At 43.7% G+C, this 21,021-nt stretch overlaps 1 protein-coding gene across 1 annotated transcript in view; it reads left to right on the top strand.

The window, feature by feature from the left end:
* DGKE (diacylglycerol kinase epsilon) overlaps positions 1-13,951 on the top strand; it is a 49,444-nt gene extending 35,493 nt beyond the window's left edge. Inside the window, exons 9-11 of the mRNA XM_069752443.1 lie at positions 8,698-8,825; positions 10,058-10,169; positions 10,648-13,951. Of these exons, the coding sequence (XP_069608544.1) occupies positions 8,698-8,825; positions 10,058-10,169; positions 10,648-10,851 (444 nt within the window). The 3' untranslated portion in view covers positions 10,852-13,951. The remainder of the gene's footprint in view (positions 1-8,697; positions 8,826-10,057; positions 10,170-10,647) is intronic.
* Positions 13,952-21,021: the final 7,070 nt, after the last annotated feature.

The raw sequence follows: 21,021 nt of genomic DNA, 5'->3' as shown, positions 1-21,021 counted from the left end.
AGTGACCCCATATTGGAAACTAGACCCCCCAGGGAACTAATCTAGATGTGTTGTGAGAACTTTGAACCCCCAAGTGTTTCACTACAGTTTATAACGCAGAGCCGTGAAAATAAAAAATCTTTTTTTTTCCCACAAAAAATATGTTTTAGCCCCGAGTTTTGTATTTTCCCAAGGGTAGCAGGAGAAATTGGACCCCAAAAGTTGTTGTCCTATTTGTCCTGAGTACGCTGATACCCCATATGTTGGGGTAAACCCCTGTTTGGGCACACGGGAGAGCTCGGAAGGGAAGAAGCACTGTTTTACTTTTTCAACGCAGAATTGGCTGGAATTGAGATCGGACGCCATGTCGCGTTTGGAGAGCCCCTGATGTGCCTAAACAGTGGAAACCCCCCAATTATAACTGAAACCCTAATCCAAACACATCCCTAACCCTAATCCCAACAGTAACCCTAACCACACCTCTAACCCTGACACACCCCTAACCCTAATCCCAACCCTATTCCCAACCGTAAATGTAATCTAAACCCTAACTGTAACTTTAGCCCCAACCCAAACTGTAGCCCTAGCCCTAACCCTAGCCCTAACCCTAACCCTAGCCCTAACCCTAGCCCTAACCCTAACCCTAGCCCTAACCCTAGCCCTAACCCTAGCCCTAGCCCTAGCCCTAACCCTAGCCCTAACCCTAGCTCTAACCCTAGCCCTAACTCTAACCCTAGCCCTAATGGGAAAATGGAAATAAATACATTTTTTAAATTTTTCCCTAACTAAGGGGGTGATGAAGGGGGGTTTGATTTACTTTTATAGCGGGTTTTTTAGCGGATTTTTATGATTGGCAGCCGTCACACACTGAAAGACGCTTTTTATTGCAAAAAATATTTTTTGCGTTACCACATTTTGAGAGCTATAATTTTTCTATATTCTGGTCCACAGAGTCATGTGAGGTCTTGGTTTTTGCGGGACGAGTTGATGTTTTTATTGGTAACATTTTCGGGCACGTGACATTTTTTGATCGCTTTTTATTCCGATTTTTGTGAGGCAGAATGACCAAAAACCAGCTATTCATGAATTTCTTTTGGGGGAGGCGTTTATACCGTTCCGCGTTTGGTAAAATTGATGAAGCAGTTTTATTCTTCGGGTCAGTACGATTACAGCGACACCTCATTTATATCATTTTTTTATGTTTTGGCGCTTTTATACGATAAAAACTATTTTATAGAAAAAATAATTATTTTTGCATCGCTTTATTCTCAGGACTATAACTTTTTTATTTTTTTGCTGATGATGCTGTATGGCGGCTCGTTTTTTGCGGGACAAGATGACGTTTTCAGCGGTACCATGGTTATTTATATCTGTCCTTTTGATCGCGTGTTATTCCACTTTTTGTTCGGCGGTATGATAATAAAGCGTTGTTTTTTGCCTCGTTTTTTTTTTTTTTTTTCTTACGGTGTTTACTGAAGGGGTTAACTAGTGGGCCAGTTTTATAGGTCGGGCCGTTACGGACGCGGCGATACTAAATATGTGTACTTTTATTGTTTTTTTTTTTTTATTTAGATAAAGAAATGTATTTATGGGAATAATTTTTTTTTTTTTTTTTTCATTATTTTGGAATATTTTTTTTTATTTTTTTTTACACATTTGAAATTTTTTTTTTTTACTTTTTTACTTTGTCCCAGGGGGGGACATCACAGATCAGTGATCTGACAGTTTGCACAGCACTCTGTCAGATCACTGATCTGATAGGAGTGCAGGCTGCTTCACAGTGCCTGCTCTGAGCAGGCTCTGTGAAGCCACCTCCCTCCCTGCAGGACCCGGATCCGCGGCCATCTTGGATCCGGGGCTGGAGGGAGCAGGGAGGGAGGTGAGACCCTCGCAGCAACGCGATCACATCGCGTTGCTGCGGGGGTCTCAGGGAAGCACGCAGGGAGCCCCCTCCCTGCGCGGTGCTTCCCTGTACCGCCGGCACATCGCGATCATCTTTGATCGCGGTGTGCCGGGGGTTAATGTGCCGGGGGCGGTCCGTGACCGCTCCTGGCACATAGTGCCGGATGTCAGCTGCGATAAACAGCTGACACCCGGCCGCGATCGGCGGCGCTCCCCCCGTGAGCGCTGCCGATCGCATATGACGTACTATTGCGTCCTTGGGAAGTAAAGCCCACCCCACATGGACGCAATAGTACGTCTAATGGCAGAAAGGGGTTAAGGGACTAGCTTTCCCTGTTTTTTATATACTTAAGGCTGCAATCTCTGGTGCTCCTGCACACTACAGAATGTATAGTACAGTGTGCAGGCTTGCAAACAGAGAGCTGTGAGTTCCCAGCAATGAAGCTCTCATGACTCGTTCCCTGGTGACTCGTTCCCTGGTATTTAATACTCTGCCCGGTAGTCACTGGGCCCATAGCTGCATCCCCAGCTTTCCATGCCTTTTTATTAAACCCAGGACCAGCATTCCCTGGTCTTAAGGGTCCCCTAGTTTTAAAAGGGTCACATCCCCAGCATTCTCTGCTCTGCCAGAAGCCGGTCTCCTTTTCCTTAGTACTTAATCAGGCCAGTATGCCCTGGTCTTAAAGGCACAGGGCCAGTAGGCACTGGTCTTAAAGGCACATGGCAAGTATGCCCTCGTCTTAAAGGCACATGACCAGCATCCCTGGTCTTAAAGGAGCATGACCAGCATACTTGTTCTTAAAGGCACATTACCAGCTTTGCTGGTCTTTAAGGCACTTGTTCCAACATTCCTTTCATGACCAGTATTCCTGGTCTTAAAGGCACGTGACCAGCATGCCCTGGTCTTATAGACTCGTGACCAGTATACCCTGGTCTTAAAGGCACATGACCAGTATGCCCTTGTCTTAAAGGCACGTGACCAGTATTTCCTGGTCTTAAAGGCACATGACCAGTATGCCCTGGTCTTAAACGCTATAACCAGTATGCCCTGGTCTTAAAGGCACATGACTAGTACGTCCTGGTTTTCAAGGCACATGACCAGTATGCCCTGGTCTTAAACGCAATAACCAGTATGCCCTGGTCTTAAACGCACGTGACCAGTATCCCCTGGTCTTAAACGCAATAACCAGTATGCCCTGGTCTTAAAGGCACATGACTAGTACGTCCTGGTTTTCAAGGCACATGACCAGTATGCCCTGGTCTTAAACGCAATAACCAGTATGCCCTGGTCTTAAAGGCACATGACTAGTACGTCCTGGTTTTCAAGGCACATGACCAGTATGCCCTGGTCTTAAAGGCTCATGTCCAGTATGCCCTGGCTTTTAAAGGGACACGACCAGTATGCCCTGGTCTTTAAGGCACGTGACCATTATGCCCTGGACTTAAAGGCTCAGGACCAGTACGCCCTGGTCTTAAACGCAAATGACCAGCATACCCTGGTTTTAAGGGCACATGACCATTATCTCCTGGATTTCAGCATGCCCTGCTTTTAAAGGCACATGAACAGTATGTCATCTTACAAAAGGCACAACACCAGTATTCCCTGGTCTTAAAGGCTCATGGCCAGTAACCCCTAGCCTTAAAGGCGCATGACCAGTATTTACTGGTCTTAAGGGCACATCATCTATCCTAAGCTGGTCACCCTAACTGAGCTCTGGAGCACTCACATGCTCCCTCTCCTACAATGGGAGCCGTCGGCTAGCAGGGGCCGCAAGTATTCTAGAAAAACGTACAGGTTCTAGAAAATCTCCATCAACATTTGACGGTGATGCACTGGAAGACCTCTAAGTAGGATACCATACCTGGTCGGAATTTTATGGGCGTCGGGTCCCTGGCTCCGATTTCCCCCCACACCTTCAACAGACGAGCACACGGAGTGTCGCCTCCATGTATCTTCTTCTGCATCCAGGTCTATCGCCACAACCTGCCCTGTCCACTCGGAAACCTCAATTCTGGGGATGTGGCGTCCACATTTGTGGCGTCCCAACAGGGAGGTTTTCCCCCCTTTGTATCAGATGCAAGAAAGTGGACGATTCCTTTCCACTTTTCTGTTAAGAAGATGGTGGATCGAGGTTTTTCCTTATTTTCTTCTCTGCACGACGATGGCAGAGACCTGCTGGTTACAGTCCCGCATTCTGTCACTTGGCAGACTCGCCGGGCAGAATTTCTTGCGGTATTCCTACCAGTATCCTGGCCGGTGTATCATCAATTAAGATTCCACAGACGGTCGGATAGCAAATCTAGTTTGATCCGTCTTGTGGTTTCGGGTTCAGCGCTCTACCCTTCCTTAGCCGCCACATGGGGCTTGACCAAAGGGAGAGAATGAAAGTCTCCGGGTCCCAGACCTTATCTACTTCGTTCCACAGTATAGCTGGCCAATCAAATCTTCTGAGCGGGAGACTAGCAAGGGATCGTATCTCTTCTTCAGGCTCAACCAGCAGTGGAAGCATTGGCCAGGACAGTCTAGATCTAAGGGATCTTGGTTCCAAAATGGAGGGAATGAAAAGTATCTCCATTCCTGGACCCCAAACTTCTAACAACCTTTGACAGGGCCCTTTCTTTTTTCGGATGGAGTTCCTCCGCTCAGCCACTTCTTCAACAGAGAAACGTGGTTGTTTTCTGGCATCCATCGTCATTCGGGATTCTTACCCTCACATACCTATTTCTCCTCTCTACTATAATCTCTTCGCCTTTCCATTCGCGAACAGTATTTTCACGACCTGGCCCTTCTGCCTGGCTACCACACCAGAGTGGTCGCAAGGGTCATGGCGGTTGTCATGTTCTTCTTGCACCTTAGAAGCATGGTCGTCCTGCCCTATTTGGTCGACTTTGTAGCCGCTCTCCTAGGACTACGCTGAGTCGTCCATATCACTTGCAATTACCTCTCTATTGGGCTAGCAGCTAAACTTAGACAAGTTTTTTTTTTTTTTTTTTTCCTCATTCTCAGCCCAGCAGATCCTCTTTGAGGATGATCCTGCCCAAGAAGGATGGTTATTCTCTCTCGGGTCTAGGTCGTGGCCCTTCTACAGGGAGCTTGCGCACTCGATCTCTCATTCCCTCGGTTCTTTCAATTCGCTAGGAGGGTTCTGAGGGAAAGGACATCTACGGATGCAGTTTCCTTCGCTGCGCTCGTTTTCTGCAAGTCAATCAGGCTCTCAAAGGGTAGTCTCTGAGCTCCTTTCTCTTCCAGAGCCTTCTCCTGGCCCAAGGGCTATTGGGAGATACCATTGCCAGTTTTCTTCTCCCGATCATCTCTCTGTAGATCCCAACGGTACGGCTATTCCTTCAGCAGGCCCTCTGCCTTCTGGCGGGTCTTCAGTTGGATAATGCCTCGGCTGTGCCCCAAGTTAGCCATCTAGCAAGTACCCTCAGTCAAGCGCCATGGCTAAGGTACCTCGCACTCTCTGATGGGCCGAGTTCTATCTTCGGTGATCTCAACAGTACATTCCCTGGAGTAGAACACTGGGCGGCAGACATATTCAGCCGTCCGGGCTTTTCCTCAAGTGAGTGGGAACTTCACTCGGAAATCTTCCATCGGACCTGCCTTCACTGGAGTACTCCAGAGGTAGTTCGGATGGCGTCCAAACTGAACACCAATGTACTCCAGTTCATGGTTTGGCCTCGCGATCCAAGACCATTGCAGTGCATGATCTATTCTTCCATGGTACCAATTTCCATAACCCCTCTTCCACTACGTCTGAATCCTTTTCGGAAGCGGGTAGGGCCCCAGTGATCCCGGGAGACCCGCACTGACCATGTCAGGTTTTTTTTTTTGTTTTTTTTCTTGCTTGCGGTACTAGTATTTTTCCGGCTTATTGTCTCAAGCTGGAAATATGGTCTTTCTTGCAGGCCCCAACCTGTAGTTCTTCCCTACCGCGTACCGTTAAATCCGTGGGACCTTAATGGTCCTGGGCATCTTACAGTGGACTCCTTTTCTGATCCGGATAGACTTTTCTATCAGGGAGGGTCTCTCCCCTTCTTTCTCTGCGTTCTTGTCCTCCTGATGAGTCTTCAGATCTCGACGCTCTGTTCTTTATCTTTTTTCCTTATTACCTTCAAGGCAAGGTTGCCCTCTAGCCATCCCCTTCCCTCGTTGCCGAGGGGTATTATATCTCCACTGTTGCAGGGGCATCGTCCTCTCATCTCCTTCGGCTCTAGTCCACAAAGCGGAATGGGTTCTCCATAATCTGGAAGAAGCGAGTGCTCCGAGTGGGTACGTATCGAGGACGACGTCCTTCCAAAGGTTGGACATTTTACTCGGGTTTTTCGATGGTAAGTAGGCTTCCTGACGGTCGCAGGAAGGGTTTAGCAGTTTTTCTTCGGGCACGTTAGCCTGGTGGATTCTTTTCTCCATCCAGGAGTCCTTTCGCGCTAGATGCCAGCCTATCTCCCTGTCTGAGGGCTCTAGGCGCCAGACGTCGGCAAGCACGACCGCAGGCTTGCGAATTCCTCCAGGCCGCATGCATTCTTGAAGCACTATAATTCACTCACTTCCACAGATGTGAGTCTGGGCAGGTGGACTTTGCAGGCCGCGGTGGCGCACTTGTAAGTAGCGGCTACACGGCCTGAAGTGATGTTGTCCCCACCCAGGGACTGCTTTGGGACGTCCCATGGTCTGTGTCCCCCAATGAGGCGAAGGAGAAATAGGGATTTTTGTGTACTCACCGTAAAATCCTTTTCTCCGAGCCATTCATTGGGGGACACAGCTCCCACCCTGTTATTAGCTTATGCTATGTTTTTATCTTTTGATATGTTATACTCTTATATATAATGTGACATGCTTTACGCTTATATGTCGTTATTGATCTCCTACTGCTTTTGCACCGAACTGGTTAGCTGGGGCCAGCAGGAGGGTGTATACTGCAGGGGAGGAGCTAACTTTTTCTTTGTATTACTTAGTGTCAGCCTCCTGGTGGCAGCAGCATACACCCATGGTCTGTGTCCCCCAATGAATGGCTCGGAGAAAAGGATTTTACGGTGAGTACACAAAAATCCCTATTTTCAGCCCCGATAAAATAATAAAGCCTGTACTCTCCTCCCGTGGTCGCCCCGTACCTGCGGTGTCGACACTCGCTCTCCCCGGGACTGTGATGTGGTGTTGTGAGACGTGATGCCGGCGTTGCTGTCTCCCGACTTCTGACACACTGAACATGAGGAGGAAGTCCAGGATCAGCTGCAGCCCTGGCTTCCTCTTCATATTCAGTTTGTCCGAAGGCGGAGACAGTGACGCCATTGTTGATTGAGTGTTGGGGTCACAAGTCATTCCACCGCTTCACAGCCCTAGGACTGCAAGTGCCAACATAGTTGGAACGGAGCCAGCACGGAGGTGAGTACAGGCTTTATTTTTTTCAAGGCCTAACATTTAGTTGACAAAGGTATTCTAGTAGTGGGCAACCCCTTTAATGGGGCTAGCTTCAGGTCCCTACAAAGGCAAATGACCAGAATAACCACTGTACAGGGAACAGCAGTTCTGAGGCTGTACAAAAGCTTTGCGCATGCATTTAGGAACTAAAGCTGTCAGTGATTGACAGCTGGGTTCCCGTTGTAACAGGAAGATCTAGTATGGATGTGCCTTTTAAGCCCTGGTCTAAAAGTTTACGACTCTTTGTATCTCTGGTAATGCAATAATGCTTTGGGATTTTATATAATACATCGTTTAAGAGTTCAAGAGATTGCTGATGCTTCAAGTTTACAAACTAGAGTTTGCATCGTAAAGATATATTAACAAGTGGTGGAGGTTTCTGGGCACTATAAGTTATTTTAAACTCCTTTTGGTGCTTAAAACAAATGGTGGTCATCCTCACCTGTCATCCCAAGCTCCTAGATATGTCTGGAGATGCTCTCTGGCTGACTGAAGCTGTCACCACTCCTGCCAGTGATTCGTGGAGTATCCTTTTCCACCTGGACTGTTGAGGACAGAACCAGAAAGTACATGCTAGGGGCTCGTGCAGACATCCGTGCATATCGGTCCGAACTTTGGCCGCGGCTCTCCTGACTCGAGTGTCGCAGCTTCATAGATTTCTATGAGACTGTCACTCTCTGGTCAGGCGTCCCTACGACAGTCCATGCTTTGGCAATCCGTGTTCAGACCGATTTGCCCTAACAGAGAATGGGTTTGCCTCGGAACAGTATCCCGCAGTCCGAAGCATGCACATTTAAAAAACCCTTATATATCCATAATAATATAAGGGAGACATCACCAAGTGTTGGCCAAGACACCACATACCGTAATTTATATTTTTTGGTAAACACCCTTTTAAGGCCCAAATTAGGCTGAACTCAAGAGGGTAGAAGAAATAAAGAGTAAAAAAAACGGTTTATCAATATATTTATATCCATTTACTTGTAAATAAGGCATGCTTGGCAATGAATTCAAAGCGCCAAATTGTGTGTAATGAAACTACGGCAATGGGTACGTTTTCGTGTCTGTAAACAGTAAGTTGCCATTAGGGTATGTGCACACCATGTTTTCTGTGTCTTATCGCACAGGTATTGGGAAAGCTCTCGGGGCATATATTAACAGTATCCGTAGGGCCCTGATAGAATCTGTTGAGTTAAGTTGTGTTGGCAACACCAGCTGTGTGTATGTCGGTATACCTTTATACCACCCATAACTTTGGTAGTGATGCCATACTTCGATCACATCACGTTCCACCTCGCTTTGTTGGTGTTTGTGCCAGCACATGTTTATACGTAGCTACCGGTAAATGGATTTGTGAAATTGCTGTTATTTACTTGTGAACTTTGTAACGGCAGCTGGAATTAGATGGAGAGAAGATTTCGTTACCGAATCTTGAAGGAATTGTGGTCTTGAACATTGGCTACTGGGGTGGTGGCTGCCGTCTGTGGGAAGGAATGGGGGATGAGCCATATCCATTATCTAGGTATGTGTCATTTCTCTATGATTGACCCTGAGATCCTCCAATGTATTAACCCCTTCACGACCTTCTGATTTTTTTTTTTGTTTGTTTTTTTGCTTTTTCTTTTTTTGCTTCCCTTCTTCCCAGAGCTATAACTTTTTTTTTATACTTCCATCAGTATAGCCGTATGAGGGTTTGTTTTTTGCGGGTCAAGTTGTACTGTTCAATAACCATTTGATTTTACTATATAGCATACTGGAAAACGAGAAACAAATTCCAAGTGCGGTGAAATTGCAAAAAAAAAAAAAAAAAATTCCACAATGTTGTTTTTTTTTTTCTAATTTACCATGGTCACTGAATGCTAAAACTGGCCTGCCATTATGATTCTCCATGGCAGTATGAGTATGTAAATTGCAAACATGTACTGGTTCCTTTTCGTTTAACCCCTTTCCCACTTTAGACGTATAGGTATGTCTAAGGTCACTTTCCCGTTTTCTGCGGCCTTTGGCGATAAGCCCGCAACGTTTCTGTCACATGTCAGCAGATGAGCATTTTTGTTACACATGGCAGGGCTGAAGCCTTGCTGTGTGTAGCACAAGCAATCAGATGATTGCAGCTTCTAGTATCCCATGGAGACTGTATTGAAGTAAGTGAAAAGTAAAAAAAAAAAAAAATTTAAATGTTAAAAAATATATAAAAATTTTAAATCGCCCCATTAAAAAAACAAAACACCTATTTAGTATTGCCTCATTCAGAAAACGCCTGATCTATATACACTGCACAAAAAAAATAAAGGGAACACTAAAATCCCACATCCTAGATATCACTGAATGAAATATTCCAGTTGTAAATCTTTATTCATTACATAGTGGAATGTGTTGAGAACAATAAAACCTAAAAATGATCAATGTAAATCACAACTAATATCCCACAGAGGTCTGGACTTTGAATGATGCTCAAAATCAAAGGGGAAAATGAAGTTACAGGCTGATCCAACTTCAGTGGAAATGCCTCAAGACAAGGAAATGATGCTCACGTGCCTGTATGACCTCCCTACAACGCCTGGCATTTAGATAAATTTACTTTACATTTTATAAATCTGACATTTCTGAACGCAGCGATACCAAATGTGTGGGGTTTTTTGTTTCATTTTCAATGGGAAAAAAGGGAGGTGATCTTTTTGTGTTATTGTTTTTTACATATATTTTTTAAAACGTTCCTTCTTCTCTCATTATCACTTTTTTTTTCCCCTGAAGGCATGATGATGGCTTATTGGAAGTAGTTGGAGTTTATGGATCTTTTCACTGTGCACAGATTCAGGTTAAGTTGGCAAATCCTGTCCGTCTTGGCCAAGCTCACACTGTAAGGGTAAGGACTTGTGCGCTTATGTCATTCTATATTTTTTATCCTTTTTGTAGACTTTTCGTTAATGTAATAGAATAGGAGGAAATTTCTGCTCCATATTTCTTTGAGCGCAGTTTTGATTAAGGATTTCACTACCTGAAATTTTTTGTTTTATCTACTACCATGGCAGTTTAATTGACCGACTGGAGTGTTTTCTATTCACACCAGTAAAGAAGAGATTTTCGTGAACCTGAATTTTTCTTTCTTTACTATTCTATAGAGACTCCAAAAAAGGTGCTCAATGTGCCCCTGCAAATAAAACTATATAACAAATAATGTAAACTTAGTCCGGTCATCAAGTGTGATAAAAATGAAAACAGATGTATTTGACGGGCCAAGTCCTTAATTGACCAAAAGATAATTATACAGTAGTGTTGATTGATCAATTTTGCATAGCTGATGACTAATTCTGAAGTACTTTACTATTTTATTTACTTGGCAGCTGATTTTAAAGAGTTCAAGGATGCCAATGCAAGTGGATGGAGAGCCATGGGCCCAAGGGCCATGTACAGTCACTATAACCCACAAGACACATGCACTAATGTTGTACCATATAGGAGAACAAACTGATGATGATGACGAAGATCCCTCCAGTGACTCAGATGAAGACCCTCAAGACACTGTGAATCGTGATGTGGAAATGTAGTTCTTAACACATGGCTGAGTTTAAGGCCGGGTTCACATTGCGTTTACAGCAGCCCGTTCAACACATACGTTAACGGGCTGCTGTAAACGCAAGTGCTGGTATGGCACGCTAGTGCAGATAGAGCATCTGCTAGCTCTATCTGCGCTAGCGGTGATGGACCCGGAAACGCTGCAGCCCGTGTCTCGGGGTCCGTCACTCAATGACGGCACATGGCTAGCGCACGCCCATTGTGGGCGTGCGCTAGCGAAGCGTCAGACATTGTATTCAATGGCGGCGTTAACGGACTACGTTACACCGCGTTATGCCGCGATGTAACGTAGTCCGTCTAACGTACCACCATAACGCAATGTGAACCCAGCCTAACATAAAAACATCCTTCCAAGGAGCTCCATATCCTTTATTTATTCACTTTTATTTATTTGTCTTTTTTTTTTTTTTTTCTGTATAATTTTATGAACATCTGACCTTTTTTAATAGTTTACCTCTGTCACACCTGAATATCATTGTAAACGTTTGCACCTGTTTAATCGTTATGTGTACATAGTCTTTGAAAATATCTCCTAAGTGTAGGCCGGTGTACAAAGCCATTCCAGCGACATTTCTATAGTGATTAACCAATTGAGACAGCACTGAAGTGGAAAGGGGTTAAACGCTATGTTATTATATTCTGTGTAGCAAATCACTGTTTTTGCACTTTGACGATGAAGGGGTTCTCTGGGAATTGAAAAAAGAAATGCCACAAATAAAGTCCTAAGAACTCTTAACTGTTTTAGGACCTCTCGTAGTCGTAGACTTTAAACATATGAGCAGTCCACTGTTTACTCTTAACTGACGTTGTAAAATGTCACTGCAGAGTAAGTTACTTGCGGAAGATTGTGTAGGAGTGGGCAACCAGCTACAAAACACAACCAGACTCCTCATAGAGAGGGTTTATTGCCATCTCTGCCGTCCCAATCACTGTGTATATAGTATAGGAAGCACTTACAGTGCTTCTTTCTCCTGACCCAGCATTCATACGATTACAGGGTGTAGAGAGAGCTGGATCTGCTGGGTCTTAGGAAACCCAGCTCAGCACTGCAGTTCAGAGCTACAGCATGATCAGATGTATGTGTGTTTAATTATTTTATTTGCTGGTATAAATAAATTTAGAGGAAAAAAAAATTCTGTCTCAGAATGGCGCCAACCCTGCCTGCGCAGTAGCATCTATCAGCTGTCTGAAGCGCTGGCGGTGCCATTTTGCTAGAGAAAACATTTTTTGTCTCCACTAAGATGGCCAGCGCAGTAGCATCTATCGGATCGCCGATAGATGCTACTGCTCAGCCGCAGCCGAAGTCATTCTGAGACAGAATTTATTTTCTGAAATTTATTTATACCAGCAAATAAAAAATATAAATGCACATCATACATGCGATCATGCTGCAGGATTTCATCAACCCAGGTATTGTTTTAATCGGTATTAAAACCTGACACTGTCTGTAGGTTACTGTGCACAATCCTGCTGACAAGTTCCCTTTAATCCTGATTATTCAGGTCATTTTAACCCCTTATATAAACCCTGGGAGCGGGTGCATAGCGCGGTTTCACAGACTGATCCCGCCCCATACCTAATAGCAAATATTAGCTGTGTGTCACAACTAGGATCTACCTGTAACAGCAGTTGGTACATTACTATTAACCTGTTAAATGCCATTGTCAATCTCTGACAGCAGCATTAACAGTGCGGTGGCATGGGGGAGCGTTCAGTGATAGTCCAAGCTATCAAAATGTAAAACGAATTAACCCGATCAGTAGGCACCGTAAACAGAAAAATATTCAAATTCAATTTTTGCCTTTGTGTTTTGTTTTTTTTTATTTTACAAAAACAAAACCTCAGCAAAAGGCGAGAAAGGGCATCATGTGCCCCAAAACGGTATCAATAAAAATGTCATCTTGCCCTGCTCATTACTGGTCTTGGAAAATGGTGACAGAAATAGTTTTTGTTCTGTTTTTATGTATTTTCTTTTTACCATTAAAAAAATGCAAAATTAACAAATTTAGAGTCACCATAATCGTATTGTTCTGGACAATCGTGGTGCCATGTCATTTTTTCCACACGATGTACACCGTCAAAATATTTCCCTAAAAACAATGTTGATGTGATTTTTTTTTTTTATTTTTATTTTTTTTTGCAATTTTTTTCCCGTGCTCCTGTACAGTATCTGCAAAAATGAATGGTGTCATTCAAAAGTTTAACTCTACCAGCAAAAAACAAGGCTTCATAAGTCTATGTGCACCAAATAAAGGAGGGGTGCAAAAATGGAATTTGCCCACGACGGGAAGGGGTTAATTTGTTAGTGATTCGCTCCCTAGCCAAAACGAATATAGTTTACTAATAAATGGCTTTTAGGAAATAATTTATAATAATGTAGTTAGCCTTATATCACTTTTCTTTTCCCATGATCCACTTTTTTTAATTGCATTTTAAGTTAATCAGGCAGTTACTTCTTGAGATCTTCTTAATATTTTTTACTTTGCATCTACTGTATAATATGTAAAAGTATTTAATATTTTGCTGTCTTAGGTTTACAAACATGACTACTGTAATTTGTAAATTCCATGCACAAAGCCATTTTTGCTAAATACTTCAAAACTGTTCGGATAGGTCTATATACAGTGTGTGTAATGTATATATTATATAATTTATTATTTTTTTAATCAAATGTCCGAAAAAGAGAAATAAGTATTAACCCAAATGTGTTAAAGGGAATCTGTCACCCCAAAAATCGTTTATGAGCTGCGGCCACCGCCATCAGGGGCATATCTGCAGCATTCTGTAATGCTGTAGATAAGCCCCCGATGTATCCTGAAAGATAAGAAAAACAGGTTAGATAATACTCACCCAGGGGCGGTCCCGCTGCGGTCCGGTCCGGGGCCTCCCATTTTCATACGATGATGTCCTCTTCTTGTCTTCACGCTGCGGCTCCGGCGCAGGCGTTCTTTGTCTGCCCTGTTGAGGGCAGAGCAAAGTACTGCAGTGCGCAGGCTCCAGCCTCTCTACGGTTGCTGATGCCGGCTTGCTGTGAGCGCCACCCTGTGGTCAGCGCTCATAGCAATGCTGTAACATAGTTAGTAAGGCCGAAAAAAGACATTTGTCCATCCAGTTCAGCCTATATTCCATCATAATAAATACCCAGATCTACGTCCTTCTACAGAACCTAATAATTGTATGATACAATATTGTTCTGCTCCAGGAAGACATCCAGGCCTCTCTTGAACCCCTCGACTGAGTTCGCCATCACCACCTCCTCAGGCAAGCAATTCCAGATTCTCACTGCCCTAACAGTAAAGAATCCTCTTCTATGTTGGTGGAAAAACCTCTCCTCCAGACGCAAAGAATGCCCCCTTGTGCCCGTCACCTTCCTTGGTATAAACAGATCCTCAGCGAGATATTTGTATTGTCCCCTTATATACTTATACATGGTTATTAGATCGCCCCTCAGTCGTCTTTTTTCTAGACTAAATAATCCTAATTTCGCTAATCTATCTGGGTATTGTAGTTCTCCCATCCCCTTTATTAATTTTGTTGCCCTTCTTTGTACTCTCTCAAGTTCCATTATATCCTTCCTGAGCACCGGTGCCCAAAACTGGACACAGTACTCCATGTGCGGTCTAACTAGGGATTTGTACAGAGGCAGTATAATGCTCTCATCATGTGTATCCAGACCTCTTTTAATGCACCCCATGATCCTGTTTGCCTTGGCAGCTGCTGCCTGGCACTGGCTGCTCCAGGTAAGTTTATCATTAACTAGGATCCCCAAGTCCTTCTCCCTGTCAGATTTACCCAGTGGTTTCCCGTTCAGTGTGTAATGGTGATATTGATTCCCTCTTCCCATGTGTATAACCTTACATTTATCATTGTTAAACCTCATCTGCCACCTTTCAGCCCAAGTTTCCAACTTATCCAGATCCATCTGTAGCAGAATACTATCTTCTCTTGTATTAACTGCTTTACATAGTTTTGTATCATCTGCAAATATCGATATTTTACTGTGTAAACCTTTTACCAGATCATTAATGAATATGTTGAAGAGAACAGGTCCCAATACTGACCCCTGCGGTACCCCACTGGTCACAGCGACCCAGTTAGAGACTATACCATTTATAACCACCCTCTGCTTTCTATCACTAAGCCAGTTACTAACCCATTTACACACATGTTCCACCAGACCAAGCATTCTCATTTTGTGTACCAACCTCTTGTGCGGCACGGTATCAAACGCTTTGGAAAAATCGAGATATACCACGTCCAATGACTCACCGTGGTCCAGCCTATAGCTTACCTCTTCATAAAAACTGATTAGATTGGTTTGACAGGAGCGATTTCTCATAAACCCATGCTGATATGGAGTTAAACAGTTATTCTCATTGAGATAATCCAGAATAACATCCCTCAGAAACCCTTCAAATATTTTACCAACAATAGAGGTTAGACTTACTGGCCTATAATTTCCAGGTTCACTTTTAGAGCCCTTTTTGAATATTGGCACCACATTTGCTATGCGCCAGTCCTGCGGAACAGACCCTGTCGCTATAGAGTCACTAAAAATAAGAAATAATGGTTTATCTATTACATTACTTAGTTCTCTTAGTACTCGTGGGTGTATGCCATCCGGACCCGGAGATTTATCTATTTTAATCTTATTTAGCCGGTTTCGCACCTCTTCTTGGGTTAGATTGGTGACCCTTAATATAGGGTTTTCATTGTTTCTTGGGATTTCACCTAGCATTTCATTTTCCACCGTGAATACCGTGGAGAAGAAGGTGTTTAATATGTTAGCTTTTTCCTCGTCATCTACAACCATTCTTTCCTCACTATTTTTTAAGGGGCCTACATTTTCAGTTTTTATTCTTTTACTATTGATATAGTTGAAGAACAGTTTGGGATTAGTTTTACTCTCCTTAGCAATGTGCTTCTCTGTTTCCTTTTTGGCAGCTTTAATTAGTTTTTTAGATAAAGTATTTTTCTCCCTATAGTTTTTTAGAGCTTCAATGGTGCCATCCTGCTTTAGTAGTGCAAATGCTTTCTTTTTACTGTTAATTGCCTGTCTTACTTCTTTGTTTAGCCACATTGGGTTTTTCCTATTTCTAGTCCTTTTATTCCCACAAGGTATAAACCGCTTACACTGCCTATTTAGGATGTTCTTAAACATTTTCCATTTATTATCTGTATTCTTATTTCTGAGGATATTGTCCCAGTCTACCAGATTAAGGGCATCTCTAAGCTGTTCAAACTTTGCCTTCCTAAAGTTCAATGTTTTTGTGACTCCCTGACAAGTCCCCCTAGTGAAAGACAGGTGAAACTGCACAATATTGTGGTCGCTATTTCCTAAATGCCCGACCACCTGCAGATTTGTTATTCTGTCAGGTCTATTAGATAGTATTAGGTCTAAAAGTGCTGCTCCTCTGGTTGGATTCTGCACCAATTGTGAAAGATAATTTTTCTTGGTTATTAGCAGAAACCTGTTGCCTTTATGGGTTTCACAGGTTTCTGTTTCCCAGTTAATATCCGGGTAGTTAAAGTCCCCCATAACCAGGACCTCATTATGGGTTGCAGCTTCATCTATCTGCTTTAGAAGTAGACTTTCCATGATTTCTGTTTTATTTGGGGGTTTGTAACAGACCCCAATGAGAATTTTGTTACCATTTTTCCCTCCATGAATTTCAACCCATATGGACTCGACATCCTCATTCCCTTCGCTAATATCCTCCCTTAAAGTGGACTTTAGACAAGACTTTACATAGAGACAAACCCCTCCTCCTCTCCGATTTTTACGATCCTTTCTAAACAGACTGTAACCCTGTAAGTTGACTGCCCAGTCATAGCTTTCATCTAACCATGTCTCGGTTATTCCCACTATGTCAAAGTTACCTGTAGATATTTCTGCTTCTAGTTCTTCCATCTTGTTTGTCAGGCTTCTGGCGTTTGCGAGCATGCAGTTTAGAGGATTTTGTTTTGTAATGAAGCTATAGGAGCGATCTGATGATCGCTGCTATGTAGCTTTATCCGATCAGGCTATTCCAGCTTCTAGCCTCTCATAGAGGCTATTGAAGCATGGCAAAAGTAAAAAAAAATGTTTAAAAAAAATTAAAAAACTTAAACGTTTAAATCACCCCCATTCAAAATAAAACAATAAAAAAAATCACACCTACACATATTTGGTATCGCCGCGTTCAGAATCGCCCGATCTATCAATTTAAAAAAAAAAAAGGATTAACCTGATCGCTAAACAGCGTAGCAAGAAAAAAATTTGAAACACCAGAATTACGTTTTTTTGGTCGCTGCGACATTGCATTAAAATACAATAACGGGCGATCAACAAAAACGTATCTGTACCAAAATGGTATAATTAAAAACGCCAGCTCGGCACGCAAAAAATAAGCCCTGACCTGACCCCAGATCACAAAAACTGGAGACGCTACAGGTATTTGAAAATTGCGCAAATTTTTTTTTTTTAAGCAAACGTTTGGAATTTTTTTTGTTTACCACTTAAAACGTAACCTAGCCATGTTTGGTGTCTATGAACTCGTAATGACCTGGAGAATCATAGTGTCAGGTCAGTTTTAGCATATAGTGAACCTAGCAAAAAAGCCAAACAAAAAACAAGTGTGGGATTTCACTTTTTTTTGCAATTTCACCGCACTTGGAATTTTATTCCCGGTTAATAGTACATGACAGGCTAAAACCAATAATGTTGTTCAAAAGTGCAACTCGTCCCGCAAAAAACAAGCCCTCACATGGCCATATTGACAGAAAAATAAAAAAATTATGGCTCTGGGAAGGAGGGGAGCGAAAAACGAGAATGCAAAAATGGAAAAGGGCAAGGTCGTGAAGGGGTTAAGGTTGAGGGCAGACAAGCTGCATATTTTCCACTGTAAATTAGGTAGCAAATTTACCGTATTTTGTTTTTTTTTTTTAATAGTTTTCTATGAAGTTTGGCATTAAAAACAAAGCATGCCCCAAATTTAAAGTAGAGTTGTTCAAACACAATGGACTGGCCTTTTAAAGAGAACCTTTCAATATTTTTTTTTGTTGTTGTTGTTGAAAAGGACACATAATATAATAGGTCTTGCAGAATAGGATTGTTTTTTTTGTCTTAGCAATTTAAAGTACTTTGCACCTAAACAGTTAGAAAAATAAAGTTCAACTGGCCTTTACCAGAGGGATTTCATTATGGCTGTGTGAGGCATGTACTGACTAACTGTTTGCTGTGAAGTATGATGACGTATGCTCGAGCACAGCAGACCTGAGTGTGATTGACAGCTTTCAGCTCCCATCTCTGGCAGTCAGTGTGGGGGGAGGGGCAGTACTGGAGAATTTGTGTCTCATTGCAAACACTTGTCAATACATGTCTCACGCTGAGCCTGTTTAAAGCTATTGTGGGGGGGATTTTTTTCTTTCCCCAATCTGTTCCTGCCTGCTTTTGTTTGGTCACCGTCTTCTTAAGAAGTAAACGCCTCCAGTGGAATCTCTCTAGCAATGCCCACTTTGACTTTTTAAATAAACATTTATTGTTTAGGTGCCAAATACTTTGATCGCGAGTATCTCTGCAACAAAGAGGTGAAATTAAAACAAAAATTATAATAAATATATGCTACTTTGCAGCGCCTATTACATCATGTGTCTAGTTCAATATGAAGAATTTGGTGACAGGTCTTCTTTATAGCTTTATATGGGTTGACTTGGTAAGACGAGCACTTCCCATACACCCTCTTTGTTCCATTAATGACCCATTGTAAGGGTGCACTTAGACAGTCTTATAAATCGGACCAAGATCAGAACGCAGTGTAAGCCTGGCCGGCGTCTCTCCTGACTGAAGTGTGACCGCTTCATGTATTTCTATGCAGCTGTTACGCTTGTGTCGGGAGAGCTGCGGACAGTCCGAGCACTGCAGTCCGATTTCGGACTGATTTATATGGCCATCTGACTGCGCCCACAGCCTGAGTGAAGAGTGACGAGGTATATTAGTGGTTTATTATCTGGCTTATCTACATATGTGGATGGCCATCCATTTGAATGGTGTCATGTACTACAGATGTGTTCTCTCTCCTTACCCCTGTGTTCAATATTTCGCAAGATGACCAGCTATTAAACAAGATTTTGTAATACTCTTTCCAGAGACACTGAATGGCCAATGTATGTGAGACACCTGCCCCTTCACTTTTGGGGATTTCGTGTCTAGACGTTGGACACGTTATTCCAGAGAACAGCATAAAATCCAGTGTGCAAGTTTTCGGTGGATCAGTTTTTTTGAATCCACATTGCCATGGGAAAGTAGAGTGATCTTAGCAACTTCTAAACAAGTGGTCGTCTATGCTAGTCTAGCCGGAGTCAGAATTTAAAAAGCTGCCAAGCCTGCTGGGTTTTCTCATGTAACATTGTGTTTAGAGTATAGCCAGAGTAAGTGTGGTCAGGAAAAAACATCCAGAAAGTGGGATCCTGTAGACCAGGGGTGGGGAACCTTTTTTCTGCCAATGGCCATGTGCATATTTATACCATCATTCGGGAATAATCAATTTGAAAATTACCTTGCAATATTTTATTCCATTTAATTGTCCCACCCATACTGTGATGGCTACAGCTGCTTCTGTTTGGTGCAGCTGTGATCTTAGGTGGTATGGATGATGTTGCTTTTCATAACTACTTGTCCTGGTTTACATCTGTCTGTAGTGCAGGTGACACTTTGCAATAAGATTTACAGTGATAAGTCATACTAAACACAGATGTATGTTACACTGCATGTCTAGTTACACTGGGAAATCCATCACTGCTCAAATTGCATTTATAGACCTCAACCAGTCGGAGCTCTGCAGTATACATCACTTAGTGGACACTGAGACTGCTGTATAAACAACACATAGGAGACACTAAGACAGCTGTATATACATCACACAGGAGACACTGGAGCTGGTGCCTACACATGACTGAAGATACCAGGGCGGGTGCCTAAAAATGACTGGAGACATCGAGGCAGGGGCATATACATGACTATAGACACCGAGGTTGGGGAATACACACGACAGGAGACACCGAGGCTGGGGCATACATACGACTGGAGACACCAAGGTTCGGTCATGCACACGACTGGAGACACCGAGGCTGGGGCATACACACGACTGGAAACACCGAGGCTAGGTCATGCACACGACTAGAGATACCGAGGTTGGCGCATACACACGACTGGAGACACTGAGGCTGGGGCATACACAGGACTGGAGATACCGAGGTTGGCGCATACACACGACTGGAGACACTGAGGCTGGGGCATACACACAACTAGAGACGCTGGGGCATGCACACGACTGGAGACACCAAGGTTGGGGCTTACACATGACTGGAGACACCGAGGCTGGGGCATGCACACGACTGGAGACACCGAGGTTGGGGCATACACACAACTAGAGACGCTGGGGCATGCACACGACTGGAGACACCAAGGTTGGGGCTTACACACGACTGGAGACACTGAGGCTGGGGCATACACAGGACTGGAGACACCGAGGTTGGGGCATACACACAACTAGAGACGCTGGGGCATGCACACGACTGGAGACACCAAGGTTGGGGCTTACACACGACTGGAGACACCGAGGCATACACACGACTGGAGACACCGAGGCTGGGGCATGCACACGACTGGAGACACCAAGGACGGGGCATACACACGACTGGAGACACCGAGGCATACACACGACTGGAGACACCGAGGCTGAGGCATGCACACGACTGGAGACACCGAGGCATACACACGACTGGCGACACCCAGGCTGGGGCATACACACGACTGGAGACACTGCTGAGGTCTTCTTTTATGGGACGGGAGCACATTGCGCGCTCCCTCCTGCCACAGAGTATGTCCTGACCAAAGTAATCTTCCATTGCATGTGCCATATCATTCAGTACAGGACATGTGTGTGCTTGCAGAGTAATAAGAAATTAGTGCTGGCAGCCGTCACAATGCAGCTGCCGGCCAGAGCACTTTGTTTCCCAGGAATCTGTCCGGGAGCCGGAGAAAAGGATAGCAGCCTATGGAGGCACATAGAGATAGTATTGGTGGACACCTCTGTACTACACTTCCCTGGCTGAAACCATTTTATAGATCTAAACTATTGGCTAACTGGCTTTGATCCTAA

This window comes from Ranitomeya imitator, chromosome 2 (assembly GCF_032444005.1).
Source record: "Ranitomeya imitator isolate aRanImi1 chromosome 2, aRanImi1.pri, whole genome shotgun sequence".
Lineage (NCBI taxonomy): Eukaryota > Metazoa > Chordata > Amphibia > Anura > Dendrobatidae > Ranitomeya > Ranitomeya imitator.
Note: the sequence above shows the minus strand (reverse complement) of the source record. Positions and strands in the feature narration are given on the sequence as shown.